Source organism: Halichoeres trimaculatus, unplaced genomic scaffold (assembly GCF_033239565.1).
Source record: "Halichoeres trimaculatus isolate MK-OKI-2021-1 unplaced genomic scaffold, fHalTri1.1 fHalTri1_scaffold_12, whole genome shotgun sequence".
In the NCBI taxonomy this organism is placed as follows: domain Eukaryota; kingdom Metazoa; phylum Chordata; class Actinopteri; order Labriformes; family Labridae; genus Halichoeres; species Halichoeres trimaculatus.
This window is the reverse complement of record NW_027437190.1, coordinates 22,466,608-22,484,255: the sequence shown is the minus strand read 5'-3', so window position 1 is coordinate 22,484,255 and position 17,648 is coordinate 22,466,608. Positions and strand designations below refer to the sequence as shown.

Sequence of the window (17,648 nt, the reverse complement as noted above, 5' to 3'; positions counted from 1 at the left end):
TTGTTTTCGTCAGTTGAAAAAGTATCAGGAAGTTCAACAAATGGCATCATTGTTCTGTTTCTGAATTCTCTTTGATGAAAAGAGAAAACAGTTTCACTGAATGGGTCTAAACTAGGGTTTTAATTGGTTGTCACTCACTCTTCAGTTGAAGAAATTAACTCTTATCACGCCTGTCTTGTGTTTTCAGCTCGCGCTCCTCCCCTCCTTCATCTCTTCAGAGCCTGACCCTCACCCCCTCTCCAGCCCTGCTCTCCATCTCAGCTTGTTTTTGAAGCTCCATCCTGACTACAGATACAATCGTCTGGGTTTCTGAGTAACAGCTCCACAGGTGTGCTTACTTTGAACATCTGTTTACCATCAATTTCACTTTTATTTCCTTCGTCACTCATTTTCATTTTTGACCTTATTTCACCTATTAATATTTGATAAACTCTGATCTCATAAAAAAGATTAAAATTTAAAGTTATTTTGTTCGAGGCAAACTTTGAATGGTTTGAGGTCTTCGATACTTAGTTTGCTGACCTCTGTGAACGCATCAGATCCAGATTTGAATGTACGCTCTCGTCTTTTAAAACATTTCATCTTGACGCACAAGGTCCTGAAATGTCATTTCTTATGCTGATGATGCGATCCATGCTCAGTCAACAGTAAAAGGACTAATGAAGCAGTATTTTTTACTCATATTCTTAGAAAAAAAAAGTGTGTTTAGTGCTCAGCTGGAAAGAAATCGCAAGCAAACTAAAATCACTTGCACGCTGACATGGAGGCTTAATTTGGAATTCTGTAATAATTTTAAACCAAAAATTTAATTCTAAGACTTTAATGAGACCTAATACAAATGGTTTGTTGTAAAGTCTGATCGTAATAAATTAGTTGATGGAAACAGCTGAATTTAATTGCTGAATTAAGAATCTAGATGCAGGTTTATCATATTTTTTATTAGCAGATCTATCTTCAGTGACTTCCTGCTATTAAGTTCAAGCCTTAAATGTTAGACTATGAAGACCCTGGGGTCAAAACTCATCTAGTCGTTCTTCCATTTATTCCATAACATTTAAAAAAAAAAGTGAATCTCAAAGTAGGGTCCAAGGACCCCCAGGGGTCCGCAAAGCATAGTTTTCGTGTCCGCGGAATAATTTAAACATGATTACAAAAATGTGCTGTATCACTGTAAAAGCAAAACAACTAATTGTGATCTCTGGCACCAACAAAATCAGCTATTTTTTTCCAATACTCCCGCAACTTAGTTTTGTGTCATAAGACCAATTTTGACATGATCGTGTTGTGTCCATCACTTCATAGGGTTTGGATCATGGCTTCGGTCAGTGCACAACGATAAGAAAAAAAAACTCAAAACAAAAATCAGAGCCGACATTTTCTCAAAGTTTACAAAACAGGTTAATTGTAAAGATTAATTGTAGCCTTAATTTATTGTTGCAAAGTACTAAATAGTTAATTACTACATAGTATTTATATTATTCTAGTCAATGTTTCAATAATGAGATGGTCCTTGAAAAAATGTCTCACTTGAAAGGAGTCTGTGGTTTAAAAAAGTTTTAGAACCCCTGACTCAGAAAAATAAATTCATATTCAGTAATCACTTGCTGGTCATTTGTTTGCATGTCATCAAATATTTTTCAACCACATTTCAAAGATTTGCATTAATGTTGAATTTTTGTGCCTAAATTTAAATGCATCTGCCTTAAATGAACAGAAATTAACTTTTCAAGGTCAATCAAATCTGGGCTTTTGTTTAATAACTGACAAAATCTAAAAGCTCCAACAAAAGTCTTCAAACAGATTTCTCTGCGCTCTTTTGTGACTGACTGTATACATTAGAGGAAAAAAGGTGAAAAGAGAAAAAGATAAGGGAGTCAGAGAGGCCAATAGAAAAGAGAAACATCTACCTTAAACCACAGTCTAGGTGTGCTCCTGGGGCTGTGGTCTCTTTTCTTCTCTCTTTTCAAGCGAGGAGAGATCCGTCTTTCGTGGAACAGGGGAGGAAGAGAGGGGGTGTGAGAGGCAGAGGGGGGAGGCTTGGGATAAGAATCTACACCTAGACTAAATCAAGGCCCACCACAACGCAGCGTACGCTTTTCGTCTCTTCCCTCCAACATTTGTCTGTCTTCTCATACTAAACCCACCACAGGCCGCCTACTCCCAACTCTTTCAACGCTTCGTCTTTTATCTCCTTAAATCTCTCCAAATCTGAGACCACCTCAAACCCCACTCTGCTTCCTGCTGATTGTTTTCTCTTAGCAGTAAAAATCTGGTACAAAATTACACAGTATGCTTCAATAACATTTTTGAAATATGCTTTAAGACAATAGATCATATCAGATTTAGGTGCAATATCACTACAGAACAGAATCTCAGAGGAATTCAGCGAGGAGTCATTTGTTGATTCAAGAGCTCTTTATACTGAGCAACGGCAGTAAGACATCAAACACCAACAGTTGTATAACTTTTCAATGTTGAGCATGGATTTTGAATTTTTGGGAAGCAGATTTTTCCCTTTGTAGAACAATGCTGATCCATCTGATACTGAATTTTTAAAAATCTATCCTTAAGCAGTAAATCATTGAGAAATAAATACTACGTATGAGAAGCTACTGAAACACAGCCTAAGAAAAGTGCTGATGGTGTTCAACAAGGCTCAGTACTCAGCCCATTCATTTTCCTAGTATCTATGCAGCCGCATACAACAGAGTTTTAGGGGCCAGTAAAATGTGGAAAAAAGTCAACATGTATGAGAAAAGTTAGGCTACAGTTAATCTAATTCTACTGAGACAGGGAATCAATCCTGCAATCATTTTATTAAGGGCCATAGTCGTATATGTGGAGCATGTTGGAGCGCATGCTCTGCCAATTGAACCCACCCAGCACCCTACGTTCATCACATTTTTATGATCACCTGCATTATGTACGGAAGTTTTTATCCAACTAAAGGTTATTAATGCATATACAGAAGACATCATATTGTTTTTATTATTACTGTTCTCAGGTGTGGTAGAAATGCTGAACTTAATCCAGTCATTCCTCCTTCTCACCGCTGTGCTCGGGTCTCTCACAGGTAAGCTGTTTAAGTTTCATATGTTTAATATTTTCTAAATTGGCCGGGCAATTTGGTTTTTGTAACGTACTCCTCACTCTTTCAGGAGCAGAAGATTTGGTCTATGCTCAAGTGGGTGACAAGGTCACCCTTGAAAGTCCAAAAGTGAATTTGGATCAGCATTATCTGCACTGGTATTTCGGTGACACAAATCGCCAGCAAATTGCATGGCGCAATCCCCTTGGTGGAAGAGGATTTGTTGACAAACCAGAGGCAACAGGTTTGATTTTGACGTTTATCTTCTGTATACATTTTAAACTCCTGAACTCTCACTGACTGGTGTTTCTCACCTTGCAGCCAAACTCTGGGCAAACTTGTCTTGGTCTGGCAACTCGCTGGTCATCAAACATATCATGCAAGAGCACTTTGGGACTTTTGCCTGTGAAGTTGATGGGAATATAAAAGCAACATACAAAGTACTAAAACTCACCAGTAAGTTTTTTTTTTTTTCAAACATACAAAGTTCCCTCACGTCACCTTTTACCTGGTACATTTTATTCTATATTTGAAACTCCTGTGAGGGGTTTCCACCCGGTAATGAATCAAACTGAAAACAATACCTATGCCAAAGTGTCATTTGTGAGTTACATGTTGAGCACTTTAAATGAAATGATTTTGTTTGCCAGACAATCTCTTATACTTGTACAAGAAGAGTTCAGCAAAGAGTAAAGCCTTAACTTTCAAACCCCAAGAGTTGTAAAAATTGACTCAGCCTGAAAAAATGTCTCACTTTAATTCGGCAAGACTGTCAAGACTAATTCTGAAAAGAGGAAACAAGCATAAACAGCTGGCCTGCTGGGAAGTTTTCAAAACTCTGACTGCTGAGTTATCAGCTTTTAAAAAAATGTAAACTAGTTAAAACTTTGCATAGTTTCTTCTTTATTTACTTCACTCTGTTCTGTTCTGTTCTAGTCACAAAGAGCTCAGCCCTTCTGGTGCCAGGGGAAAATCTCAGGCTGTCCTGCACCGCAGAGACTCCTCAGAATACCAGAAAACCAAAGATACACTGGCTGAATCCTCAGAGGGAGAAAAAGGAAACCAGCCAGCTCTCAGTAGAAGTCACAGGCCAAGATCATGGCAATTGGACTTGTGTTGTGCAGAATAATGTCAGGGAAACCGAAGCCAAAGTCCTTGTCACCGTTGTGGGTGAGCTGTTGTCACTAAACACAACAGTTTTACTTAAGTCCACCCTCATCCTTAGGTGTCTTTATGATAATTTTTTTTTTCTTTGTTTAGATTTCTCCCCAGATCCACATCTTCAGTATACGTCCAAATCCGCACCTCTGACCGTCCCATGTTCAATACGTGCTAACATCTCCTGGGATCAAATCAAAGCTGTGGACGTTCAGGAAGTTAGCTGGCACTTCTCCCCTAAATCAGGATCAAATCTCATTTCCAGTGGCCCACACAGGCTTTTTTACCTCTCCCTGAAGGATACACCGACCTGGGAGACTGACCAGCCAAGAGATGTGACTCCGATGCCAGTTCTCAAAGGTGGACATCTGTCTTTGACTAGAAAACTCGGTAAAGATGAAGATGAAGGGGACTATGTTTGCTCCATGAGAGTTAGGGGAGGCATTACTCTGAAGAGGACTGTAAGCGTAAAGGTGCTGCAAAGTAAGTCAAGACCTCACCATAACCAGGCTTTGAGAAATCTTTGCTTTTGCATCTTCTGTTTTCCAAGTCTAGTGTTCTGTCCCTCCTTCATTGTCATTCACAACAAGCTATAGACACTTGTTTCTTTGCCACCTCTCCACTTCGCTTTTCATCTCTCTCCTGCAGAGATTATGTGGAGGTGTCCCTAGTGTGACATGTGTCTAATTCAGCAGCTAATACACTTGTCTGGCTCCACTTGTTTTAATAGAAAATAACAAGCTTTCCCCTCCTGCCAGGAGAGTCTGATAACATGATGAATTTTAATTGGACTCTGTATAACACCGCAAAATCTCATTTTACTCCAAACTATTATTTAAGCAGGAACATTGAAAGACAGGATCATAATAGATGTATTCAAGGCACAGGTGTATCAACCGAATCCCTTGACCAGCTTTTGATCTTTTGACTGAATCCCCCTGGACTCCTCTTGCATACATGAATTCTTTTTAGCTGTTGTCCCACAGGAATTATCAGAAAGCAGCACTGACTTGTGCCTGCATTCAAAAGAGCATCCATTCCCTGTTCGATACAGCGCATGTCCAGACTGAGGATTTTATGATAGTACTGTCCCCACCACCCCGGCTGCATCCAGATCACGGTGCAGATCAACTTCTGAACAGTTTGTTAATGTGCAAAAAAACCCAGTAAGCATTTGAAATATCTGACTGCAGTCTGACTTTCAATTTTCTGGTGACCAGGAGAAAATGTCAGGCAACAAAAGGAAATTGCTGAAAATTGTTAGTTAAAAGTTCAGTTTTAAATTGGGGGTGAAATAACAGTCATTTAAATTTAATCTTGAGTAATGCTTACAAATTGTCTGATTTGGTGCAACTCTATGACCCACACAGCAAGAGGAATGGAGGAAGATGCTTGTTTTTACCAAATAGCTGAAAAGGAGATAATTTAATTACTCAGATTGGAAAAGCAGAAGTTACAGTCCTTTGGTGTCTCTTCTGATGCAAATATTACTTAAAAATACACATCAGTGAAGAGAAAAGTATTTATATATATATATATATATATATATATATATATATATATATATATATAAAAACTGTTGTGAATATTTGTTAGTGCTACACTATTTTTAATTATCAATCAATCTGAAAGAAATGCAGTAGAATCATCCATGAATTGTGTCCACGGGGTGTTTGAAAACAGAGAGGATGCTGATCTTAGTTTTTATTAACCAAACAACAATCCAAGATGTCCAAGATGTTCAGTTTACTTATTTTTGGGCTTTTTGCCTTGATGTGGCAGTGGACAGCTGCACAGAGACATGAGACATTAAGCCAATGAATAGAGGACTCCAGTCTCTACCAACTGAGCTACTGGCATCCCCAAGATACTCACTTTATTCAAATAGACATCCGAGGAGACCAGCAAACATTGAGGTTTGGGAAGCAGCCAGAGAAAGCTGTAATTATTAAGGGAAAATTAAAGTCTGCCATAAAAGGCTAATGCAGTTTATGTTTATCTTATTCTGTTTTTATTGCTTTGTGCATTGTGTATCATTTTTGTGCTATTCTATTTGAAAAATTCATTTCAGTTTTAATTTGGTGGGTTTGGTTGGCACACGAAGGCAACAGAAGCCAAAGGCTCATTTGGATTCGGATGGTGGGAAGAAAAACAATATTTCCTCAGCCTGTCCAAATGGCTGTTTTCCTCATGCATTTTGTGCTTATTTGATTTTTTTTTTTTCTGTCTTCTTTGTTGTCACTGCTCCTCCGCTTCAGTCACATCCTCACCAGGAGCAGAGGTCATTTCTGGCCAGCAGGTGAACCTGACGTGCAGCCTTGGTGAACTGCTGCCTCCTAACCTGAGAATAAAATGGGTCCCACCTGAACAATCGTCCCTGACACTTTCGATATCTGACCATCATTCTCCGCATCTCGCCATCCCGGAAGTGGGTGAGGGAGATGGAGGGATCTGGAGGTGTGAGCTGTGGCACGATAAGAGGCTGACGTTCGCTGAGATAACTTTGAAGATCGGTGAGTGCAGGAAGTGAGAGCAGAGCAGGAAATATGACAGGGACACGACCTTGTGGTAACAATGTTTTACACAACAGAAAGTGTTAATTTTCTCCTGTCAAGTGTTTGCTGACTGACTGTTCCTCTTTCTGCAGAGCCAAAGCTGAGTATGTGGATGCTGGTGATCATTTGTAGTGTCACAGTCATCATAGTCCTCCTCCTCATCCTCGTTTTTATCATCTACAGACGCAGACAAGTACAGAAAACCCCTTTTCATTCCTTTCTGTTCAAACACACTGTATGATTGGTGTTATACTGAAGTTCGCTTTCTTTCTTTGTCTCTCTGTGGCTGACACTAGCGGAAGACGACTCACCTCAGACATCGACTCTGTAAATGCAAGAAGTACGTAGCAACCATTTCCTGGATTCAGACACACTCATCAGCACTGAATCTGAACTCTTACACCTCTCAGCTGTTTTATAAAGATACAAACATAAACAGAGGAAACATTTTGCTTCTAGTATTTCCATGTCTGTCCAAAAGAAAATCAAAAACCTGTGATTTTCTTTGTTTCAGCCCAAAGCCCAAAGGATTCTACAGGACATAAATCTCCCACAAAGACGTTTTCAACAGGACGTTGCAGCCAATTGAATTTCTGTCCAGAGAAGATGGATTTTTCTGTCAGATCCACTAAACGGTGAACCTCTGTTAGGTGTGTTAGACCAGGGTCTGAAAGTTTACTTATTGTAGAAATGTCAGATAAGAAATATGTTTTACAGTTGTAGATAGATGGGTTGCTTTTATATCTGTAATTTAACATGTGATTGATTTCTTAGGGATTTTTTTTATTTCACTGCACTGCCAAATGAAACTTGTTTCTTTTTAAATACTGGTCCTACATTTTTTTGTATCTAAATATATATTTTTTCAATTTTATGTAAAGCTACTTTCATTAAACATCTTTTTTTTTACTATGTTTTTTTATGATGCTCTTTGCTACACTTCAGAGCTTGGCCATATCCTCTGTAAATATTCACAGACTGAAATTTTCCAAAATATTTTTAAACTTAATACACAAATAAAGAACTTTTTCACTTACAGGGCTTGTTTTTTAAACGATCCTGAATCTTTTAATTAAAAACAGTCTGTTAAAAACACTGGTTTCTTAAGTTTCAAACAACTGTTTTTTTTCCTTTGTGGGACTCTGCTGTGGATAGATACGCTTACTTTTAATTGAATCCCGGAGAGTTATAAGGTTCCTTTAAAGTTTTGTTTAATGAAATTTATGAATACACTGCAGTGTTATCTAAAGTATTTTTATTTTTATTTTTTCCTGTCAAAAACAGACAACCGGGATGAGAGGCTGTGATTGAGTTGATGAAGCTAATGATCCTTGTTATTAAATTTGGATCTAAATGTCAGTTTTGTCAAGAGAGGAAAAAATCTTTATCCATCTACAGTTGACGGACCTCAAGCTTTCACTTAGAGCCTGTTAGAAGTCGAAGAGAGTAGGGACAGGACAGGATCAGAGGAAATAACTGCCCAGGAGATGCTGAGGAGTAGGGATAAACGGGTATATCGGTATTTATATCGGTACCGGTTGATGTTGGTCATTTTTTTTTACATATCAGCATCGGACAATGTGTATAAGTGGGCTGATATTTACTCATTAGCTGCGGGCCATTTTCAGAGCATCTTGAATGATCTATCAAGACACAAATAATATTTTTTTTCTATGACCATGTCAACACCAAAACTACCTAAGAAGAGTGGACCCTCTTCTTTATGTCTCTCTTTTTTGTGTGTTTTGATCCAAAAAACAGAAAAAGCATACTTTTTTGATCGCATACATCTTGTGCGCTACATCATTTGATGCTCTCCATGGTCGTCTTTTCTTATGACTGTGTCGCTTTTTCTCTCAGAACTACCTCGACACATTATCTGAGATTATCTCAGAGGAGCATCGGGATCCAGCAGAAAATGATGCAGGTGAGGTGGTGAATGGCCAGCACTAGCTAACCAAGGCTAAAACTGTCTCATAGAGGAGATGAGCAGATATATAACACAGACAATGAGCTACATCTTCACATGCTTCAAATGATTTGTAGTGTTGAGAACAAAGAGTTTTTTGGCTGATGAAAGTGAAGAGAGAGCATTACATTTAGACAGACAGGGACAGAGAGTGATGATGACGGTGTCCCTGTATTTTGTTTTGTAGTAGTTTGTGTAAAAAGTCAGCTTGTATTTTCTGCTCCTACTACTCTCTGAGCAGAGATAAAGCAGCAGAGCCTGAATCCCCAGTGGAAAATGTGCCTTTAACTCAGAGGAGCTCCATGTAAATCAGTTAATCCTTTGACCTAAGGGTAGGCAGGTGCTGCAGATTCAGAGGCTCAAACTGGCTAAATGTTTATAAGGCTGCTGAAATTTTAGTAGATGTATCTCCCCAGAACTTTGTATCACTAATTTACCGACACAATCGTGAAAGTTTAAAGTTTTTATTCTCTACATTGAGGATTCAAAGTGTTCAGTTTGTTTACTCTCCTTATCATCAGTCTGTCAGTTCAGTGCTTTCAATAAGGCCCTCTTATGCCACTGCAGTATTTATCCTCTAAAACCTTCATTGCTTTCAAGAATTTTACCCTTGTGAATTAAAAAATAAATTCAACACTGTATGTTAACCATACACAGAAACATGTATGCACTTTTCTGATTATCATAACGCAATATTTATCTCACTTATTTTCATTCTTCCCACTTGTGCCTTTCAGTGCTGACAAGAAGCATTTGATGATCACTGTATTCAAGTTTGTGTTAAAGAAAGAGAGTTGGTTTGGAAACAGAAAAACGTGCATCTAGCTTACAGACAAATACAGAACACATGTTGGATTATGTTGAAACTGATGAGAATTATCATCCACCTGCTACAATGGGAGAATACCATACCTGAAGCTGAGCAGCTGGTTGGCAGGTACGTCTAGTTGTTACACAGTTTTCTGTTCATCATGAGGTCTGGTTTGAATTTTATGGAGGACACCCTTCCCTCTGGAGTGTCTGCAGCCTGAGACGATGCTTCAGAAACACAGAGGATTCCCAGGCTGCCTGAGGGGACAGACAGAGTAAGAACATGTAAACATAAAGACAGGGTGCATACAAAAAATCATCACTTGGGAACTCTTCAGTTTGATGGGGTTTGCCATGTTTGAATACAAGTGTAACACCAATCAAGATGTTAGGCTGGATATGCAGATGCATAATGCACCGCCAGTGCAGACAGGCTCTCGTACCTCTTAGGTAAATCACTGATCAAATTTTTTGATGCAGAAAAGCAGAGTACATAGGCATGTGATTTAACAGCCAGGCCAAACCTGTACCCCAAACTTGTCGTTTCTTTTTAAAAATTGTAAAAAATGTAGACAAAAAATGTGACTCAGCATTGATGAGTATAATGTTTGTTTGGGTGATGTGTGCTGAGGGTTATTTGCATTCTGTTCCTTGTTATGGCCAAATATCACCTCTACCCCACACACACACACACACACACACACACACACACACACACACACACACACACACACACACACACACACACACACACACACACACACACACACACACACACACACACACACACACACACACACACACACACACACACACACACACTTACACAGATACCCATGCTGTCGCTGCTACGGACTGTCAACTTTTTTTGGCAACACTTCACCACTGCTCCTCTTCTTTGTGAGTTTTTTCTGTTGATGCTGTTCAAACAAACTAATTAAAGAAGACTGGGAACACTGTGCTTATTTCTCCGTGTCTGCACAGCAACAACTGAGCTAAAATATGTGGTTGTGTACTAACTCACATCATCTGAACCTGTGCTCTCAACCTGATTTAGAAATTCTTTCATGCACAGCACACATACACATAGCTCCAAGCTAATTCCAGCAAAACCTTATTGCAGTTCCAATTTTCTTTAATTAATTTCAGAGAGTTGAAAGCAATTGTTTTTCCACCTATTTTTAAAGCTCCTTTGAAAAGTAGGTGACTTACAAACCAACAACAAGATGTGTTTCATCTACCAAACATCTTTGATTTCCACCGCCATGGTCCCTCTCCAAACAGATATTGTGAGTATTTAAAAGAAACACATCAAGCACAGCCGAGAAAAAGCATTTAGTTAAGATGAAATGAGTCTTTGCTCTTTCAGACACAAAGATGAAACTTTAGATGAAGGGTTCCAGATATTTTAACAGCACAGATTTTTTTCTGGGCACATTTGTTAGAGAGCTGCAGCAGTGTTGTAGGCAGAGAGACGTGCCTCGATAAATCAACCAGCAGGAACAAATTTAATTTCAAGGAGAAGTATTGCTGGTTGTGAGAGGAGATACTGAAGCCTTTAGGGAGCAGAGGAGGAGGTACAGTGTAGAGAGGGAAAAGCAAGAAAGAGGTTCTTAACAAGGACATCACAGCCGTGGAGGAGGCAAAAAAAATATCCACAGCAGGCTGCAGGAGATGAAAGAGGGGGTGACACTTGAGGGAATGGACTCTTTCCTCAGAGAAATGTCCAGCTGGTTTGTGTATGAGTGTTACAAAGGCATAAAAAGACTTCATCCGTGTTAAGTAGATAGATACAAGTTCTCAGGAACTTCAATCCAGGCAACTTTTGACATCCTCATCACTGGATGACGCCATATGTCAGATGCACACATCTACAAACTTGTTCATTGGTACACCTTACTCCATGAGATGGTGCTGCTAAATATCCATGGATTCAAACTTGAAGTGATGAAAAGCAAACCAGAGCAGCCAACTCAGTACTTTTGCTTTTGTTGATCACGCATTTGCTGAATCTTTCTTTGTATTCATTCTTTAAGTTTCTGTAAATGACTTTTGGTTTTTGCTGATGTTTATACCTTCCCCAGACACAGTGGCATACTCTGTCATTTTCTGTTGCTTTCCTTTAACCAGCAAACTTACAGTTTCAGTATCTGTTAAGAGCAATCAACCTTGGAAAATCAGAAAAAAAATCAAACAGCAGAAGTCCATAAATGTGCTAAAGTAGAAATAGTGTTGCTCAAAAAGGCTGAAAAAAAACAAAAGAAAGCAAAGGTGCTGCGAATGCTGAAAACACTCCAAGTCAAAACGCTGCTACTAAAGTAATTGTTCACTTCTCACTGTATTTGTTGTGGATTTTTGTACTTGCAATGTCGCTGGAACTGCTGCCTTTTTCAACCACATCCAAATTGTTTTGGCTGTTGCAGGTGTTTGGCCATTATCGACAACAACACACCATAGCTCTTACAGAAGATGTCAACAAATGCCGTCATACTTTAGCCATAAGTCCTTTTATCTGACACACAGGTGGTGGCAGTGTGAACATGCAAACAACTGAGTTAAAATAACAACCATTGTTCTCTCAGACGGCCTCTTTTGTTGTTTTCATGGAGGAGAGGTAGATAATACCGGTCAAAGTAGGCACAGGATAGTTTTTTTAATAATCAAACATGGCTACTTTTACTGAAGTCAATAATGTGAATACTTTAGGTGTTGCATATGTTTCAGTTGAGTCTGCTCTGTTATCTTCTTTCCTGAAAGTCTGAACTCTCTCTGAGGATGCTAAATGGACAGTGTCCATGCTGTGGCCTGTTTTGTTTTTAATCAGACTCCCAGGGACTGAGGCAGGGCGTCCAGTGTTTGAGGAGTCAGATTGCCCTCCTGATGGTTATTGGCTCTTTGACCCCTCTAAGTCCCAACATGTTTCTCACTGTCTCTTCCTGTCTTCCACCTTTCTGTCTCGCTGTCTCACTCCATTCTTCACTCTTGCTGATTATTCTCTCTTTATTTCAGCTCAGTGCGCTTTCAGACATCTGTTATTGGCAATAAAAAAGATTAAGCGCTCTCTTCAGTCCAGTGAGGGTCATGTAATAGAAAAAACACAAAAGTCCATAATTGTGAAATATCTGTCCTGCAGGGCCAGCAGGCTCTGGCAGCTCGGCCCGATAATGTGCTTGTGAGGACACCCTCTCATTTAAAACAAACACCACAGGGGCTGTATGTGCTTCATCCATTATAACACACACATACACACATGCATACACACAAGCAGTACACACACCTATTGAGCACAAAATTAGTATGTAGAAATGATTCATTCCTTACACCAGGGAAAGGTAATAAAATCAGACAACTAACTTTCTATGACAAGTGAATCTGTAACATCTTGTTATACTCCAAGCAAAAAAAGAAAAGGATGTTATTGTATTTTCTTGATATTGCACCATACGTTATGCTCTTTATAAAATAAAGTGGCAAATGGCCATAGCTGTAAGGTATTTCTATTTTGGGTCAGGTAAGCAGATAATAATTTTGCCTTTACATGTAAAACTCAATCAGTAAAACCACACAGTCAACCTCACCTGCCATGTGGAAAAAGTGTGGTATCAATATTACTGTTCAAAAAATCCTTCAGTCATCATTTAAGGTTGTGTAAAATTTTTGTGTTAACCACATCTGACCTCACTGTACCACCTGCAGCTGTGTGCTACATCACCAGGCGTCACAGGAAACAGTGGCATGCCATATGTTTAACAAGAAGAGCTTAACTTTACAATACCTGATCTAATCTACAGTAAAACAATTTAAAAAAAAAACAAGATTAACCCTATAACTGTAAACGGAATGGATAGTGTTCCTTTAATTCTGCCCACTGTGAGAAGTGAAACCATAATGCAGCGTACAGATGCTTACATACTGTGTCACACAAATAACTTACATCATCAGGTCTGCACAGACCACAGTAGAATGGACTTTTCTGATGGTTTACAGCAGAAAGTGATAAGATTTTGGTTTTAGAGTTGGCTGCATTCTGTTTTGATGTTCCTCTTTTACTCAGCTAACCCTGGACAGAAATGTTGGCAGAGCCATCAATCAAATTTTAAAATCAAATGACTGAATAAAACAAAAGACACCATGCTCAAGAAACATTCATTTGATGTGTATCTTAACTTTTATATTTTCATCAATACTTCATCTATTAATACAGAGGAAGTAGGGTTTATGATTAGCACAGTGACTCGTCAGCAGGGGGAGTTCTAAACCTTTTGGCTTCACAGTCGATGAACACTGCATCAGTTTCAGTATCCACCGTCTGTTGGTGACAGTAGCCACGGCTACATAGGGAGTTTTTCATCTTTCTGAATGGAAACTTTCTGAATGACTTTTCCACAAACAATAGTATACATGGAAAGGAATATTCCAATCTCTGGTCTACATGCGCCGCTATAATCAAACAGAATAGTCAATGGGGCATGCACAAACAAACGTAAACAAAAGTAAACAAATTGAGGAACATCTCTAGTTGTGTCTTACGTCATATCTAAGTGTGCGCTGAAAGAACGCACCCTGACAACTTTCCATTTGAGTGGATACATGACGCCTCAATCGGTTAGGGGGAAGGAATATTCCACCCCTGTGAAACAGATTAAATGTCCATTCGAATTGGCACTTTTCTTTCAGAATAAAGTGTATACAAAGGTTAAATTCTTTCTGTTTGAGCAAATAAACTGAATGCTAGAGGAATATTTGGGTTCATGTTTAAGTGGCTACTGGTGATGCTAGATTAAATGAGCTGGATGATAGTAAAAGGTCTCAGACCGCACTCATACAAAGAAATAGGGAACTTTTTGGTGAAACATTCACACATAAGACATGCATCTCTTATCACTATAACAGCCCATAACACATCAGCAACTCTTTTTTGAATGTATTTGCTTACATCAAAAAGAAACTAATTGTTTAAAGGTAAGGGAAGTTGGCAACAAAGACGGGATAGGCAAATGTGGAAAATGACCTACAGATGAAACCAGGGAAGATTCATGTAGTAAAAGATAATTCCTTTATAGCCACAGGGGAGCTCATATAAACTCAATGATTTCAGCTACAGCAGCAATAAAAACTCTCTCACACAGCACAGAGGATCATGATATGTTTGCACAGAGAGAAGCAAGTAAAACGAGAGGAAACACAACAGTATAAATATTACATCAGTTTTAAGTCAGATCAACAAGCAACATCTACTGAATGAACTACAACTATGTTTTTGGTCTTTATGAACCTCTGTTGTTACCATAACTTTACCTTATGACATCTGTGGCTTAAAGATAAAGTTATGGGCACTTGATGAAAGGACGGCTATGAAATCTGATTTGAGCTATCTAGTTCCAGAGATAAATGGGTGTTTTTTTTGTTGTTGTTGTTGTTTTGTTTTTTATTTTAGAGCAGCTTCACTCAGCTAAAGAAATTCAGTGAGAATTTTCTTAAAACTTTCTTGTTCCCTCACAGGACACATTGTTCTAAAACTGCTCAATATTACTTAAGATTTTATTTTCACTGTTGAGCTCTAAAGTTTATCCCTGAAACCCATATTTTTCTTTCTTTTTTCATTTAGCTCTTAAATTAAAATGTGGGGTTTTCAAAAATGCAAGTAAATTAACATGTAAAGTTGAGACATGTATACAATGTCTTGCTCAACATTTTGGGCCTTTAAGCTGACGACCTGTTCAGGGTGAACCCAGCTCCTTGTGCCCGGTGACAGGAGGGATGGGCTCCAGCCCAGAGAGGGGAAAGTGGTAAAGATAATGAATGGATGGAAGTTGGACTGGCCTTAGCAGCTGTGCAGAGATTGACAGCCTTGTTATACTGCACACCACAGAACAGCATGCTTGTGTGTTTGTGCATGTTTGTGTATGTGTGTGTTTTGTGAGATAGTGAGTTTAGTGAGTGTGTTTGGGCCAAACTGAGCACAATTATCAAGTAACTTCATGGACAGTAAAAAAATACTCTTTCTATGGAGCCCTGCTGACTGGCACAGGTGTTCCTCATTCCCCTTAATTGGGTTGGTTACTGTGTGCTGTCTGCGAGAAAAACACCTCACACATAAGGGTTTCTGTGTGTGTTTTTGTGTGTGTATGTGTGTCTAAAGACAGAAAGCAAAAGACTCTGACAGGGAAGGTCACCTTTGTGAAGCTTTACTTTGGCAAATGCAAATTTTAGGTTAAGAAGTGAAGTTAAGGCCAAATACTTTTCCTTGGTGCACACTCTGGCGTGTCGTTGTTTTGCTAACAACATAAACAATGCTCCAATAAAGTGCTACAGTTAGTCAGAGCAGACTGACAAATAATGTGCCAGCATGCTAAATACCAAGACCCTGAAGCTGGAGCAGCTAAATGGAGTTCAGCCATCATTTATTGTCTTATTGACTCTGGTTATTTTCTTAATGTGAAATGTTAATCAGTCTACAATCTCAAAGGCCTCTTCATGAGTCCAAGTCTAATGAAAAGGAAGGTTTCAATGCAAACAATCCCTCCTCTGCTGTTTGCATGTACTCTTCAAACTGGCATTGTCCAGAGGTTGTTCTTGTTGATTATTGTCAACTGAAAACTTCCATACAGTCATTCTCAAGTATTGAAAAAGCTGGCAGAGGGTAGATGTCAGGAAAGTGAAGGATTTCACTCAACCAAAACAGCTCTTTTTTTGTTAATGTCAAAAACACAGAGATGAGAAACCCCTTTGTCCACAGAGGCACTAAGATCGTCACAAATTTAACGCTGGTTTACTGGTATCTGCAAGAATTTTAAGGTCATTCGTGGTCAATCTATGCAAGTAAGTTCACTTGATTCTTCAGGACAGTGTGGGTGTGTATGGTCAATGTTGGGAATAACAGCAGTAAAAACCCTAAGACAGCTGGGATAGGCTACAGCCACCAGTGACCCTGAACAGGATAAGCGTAAAAAAAAAAAAAAAAGAATAAATGAATAAATGAATGAATGAATGAATGAATGAATGAATGAATACACCATCTTTTTTTTTAAAGCAGCTGGTCTTACATGGCTTCAAGGGCTATCTCAAAGTTTGAAACTGCAAAAAGGAATACAGTGCAATGTCAAAGAAAGTGTTATAAATTTCAGAAGACACACAACATGTCAATCCCTACACCAAAGCCTCAGATGTATCAAGGATCAGAAGTTTCATCAATAAATCAAGGGCTTGGTTGAGAAGGTCCTATTTTCCACATTTGTCAGAAAAGTCCACAGATGTTATTTATAGCTCACCCAATCTATTCCCCTTTCCCTCCTCTCTGCCTCTGTCACAGATACTGAGATCAGTGGAGCTCAGAGCCAGATAACCACCAGTCAGCAGGGAAACATGGGGGGGACTGTAGTATTCAAAGAGCCTCCTAAAAATATTATTTTTTTGGTGAAAGAGAGATGCCACTGATCACAGCTGAGTTCTTGCAAAACCGAGAGATCTGAAAGCTAGATAAAGTAGTGACCATGAATAAAAAATGATTAGCCTTCTACCTGCTTAGTAGTATGTAGAATATGATTAACAGTGGCCTCGGGAGACAATATGGATTGGAAAGACTAACAAAGAGATAAAAAATAGGATTTTAAAGCTTGAAGCAACCTCATGAATGGTAGCTGCTGCCCGCTGCCACATTAACCCACTGTCTGATATTACGTGTAGCACACTGACCTGAAAAAAAAAAACCTTTAAACTGAGCAGGACCTTCACGTGACCCCTTTTCTCAATCGATGGCCTTAGAATTACTATGAGTTGAGAACATTCAACAAGAGAGTGATTTTGTTCATTCAGATCATTTAATCTAACGTGTATGTTTCACTTGAAAGACTAATAAGAAGAAAAATGTCCCACCTGTAATCGTTTTGTGACTTGGATCGTCTCACCTCCAATTCACCACTTCTAATTCACCAATCGACCTCGGCTGCTCTCGGTAGCATTAATGACATTACCGCTAGATGACGCTCCTCTCTCTGGCCAACTGATGGAGCTGGTGACAGACAGCTTCGAATGTCCCGCCCATTGTGCTGTATTGTCCAATCACATC

The 17,648-nt window shown here is 39.0% G+C and overlaps 1 protein-coding gene across 1 annotated transcript; it reads left to right on the top strand.

Moving 5' to 3' along the window:
- The first annotated feature begins 1,312 nt into the window (after positions 1 to 1,312).
- Positions 1,313 to 7,438, top strand: cd4-1 (CD4-1 molecule). Its single transcript, XM_074683276.1, has 9 exons — positions 1,313 to 1,321; positions 3,074 to 3,332; positions 3,410 to 3,544; positions 4,025 to 4,258; positions 4,349 to 4,729; positions 6,505 to 6,759; positions 6,894 to 6,994; positions 7,098 to 7,141; positions 7,316 to 7,438. Exons 1-9 carry the CDS (start codon positions 1,313 to 1,315, stop codon positions 7,344 to 7,346), a joined length of 1,449 nt encoding a protein of 482 aa, XP_074539377.1. The 3' UTR covers positions 7,347 to 7,438.
- Positions 7,439 to 17,648: the final 10,210 nt, after the last annotated feature.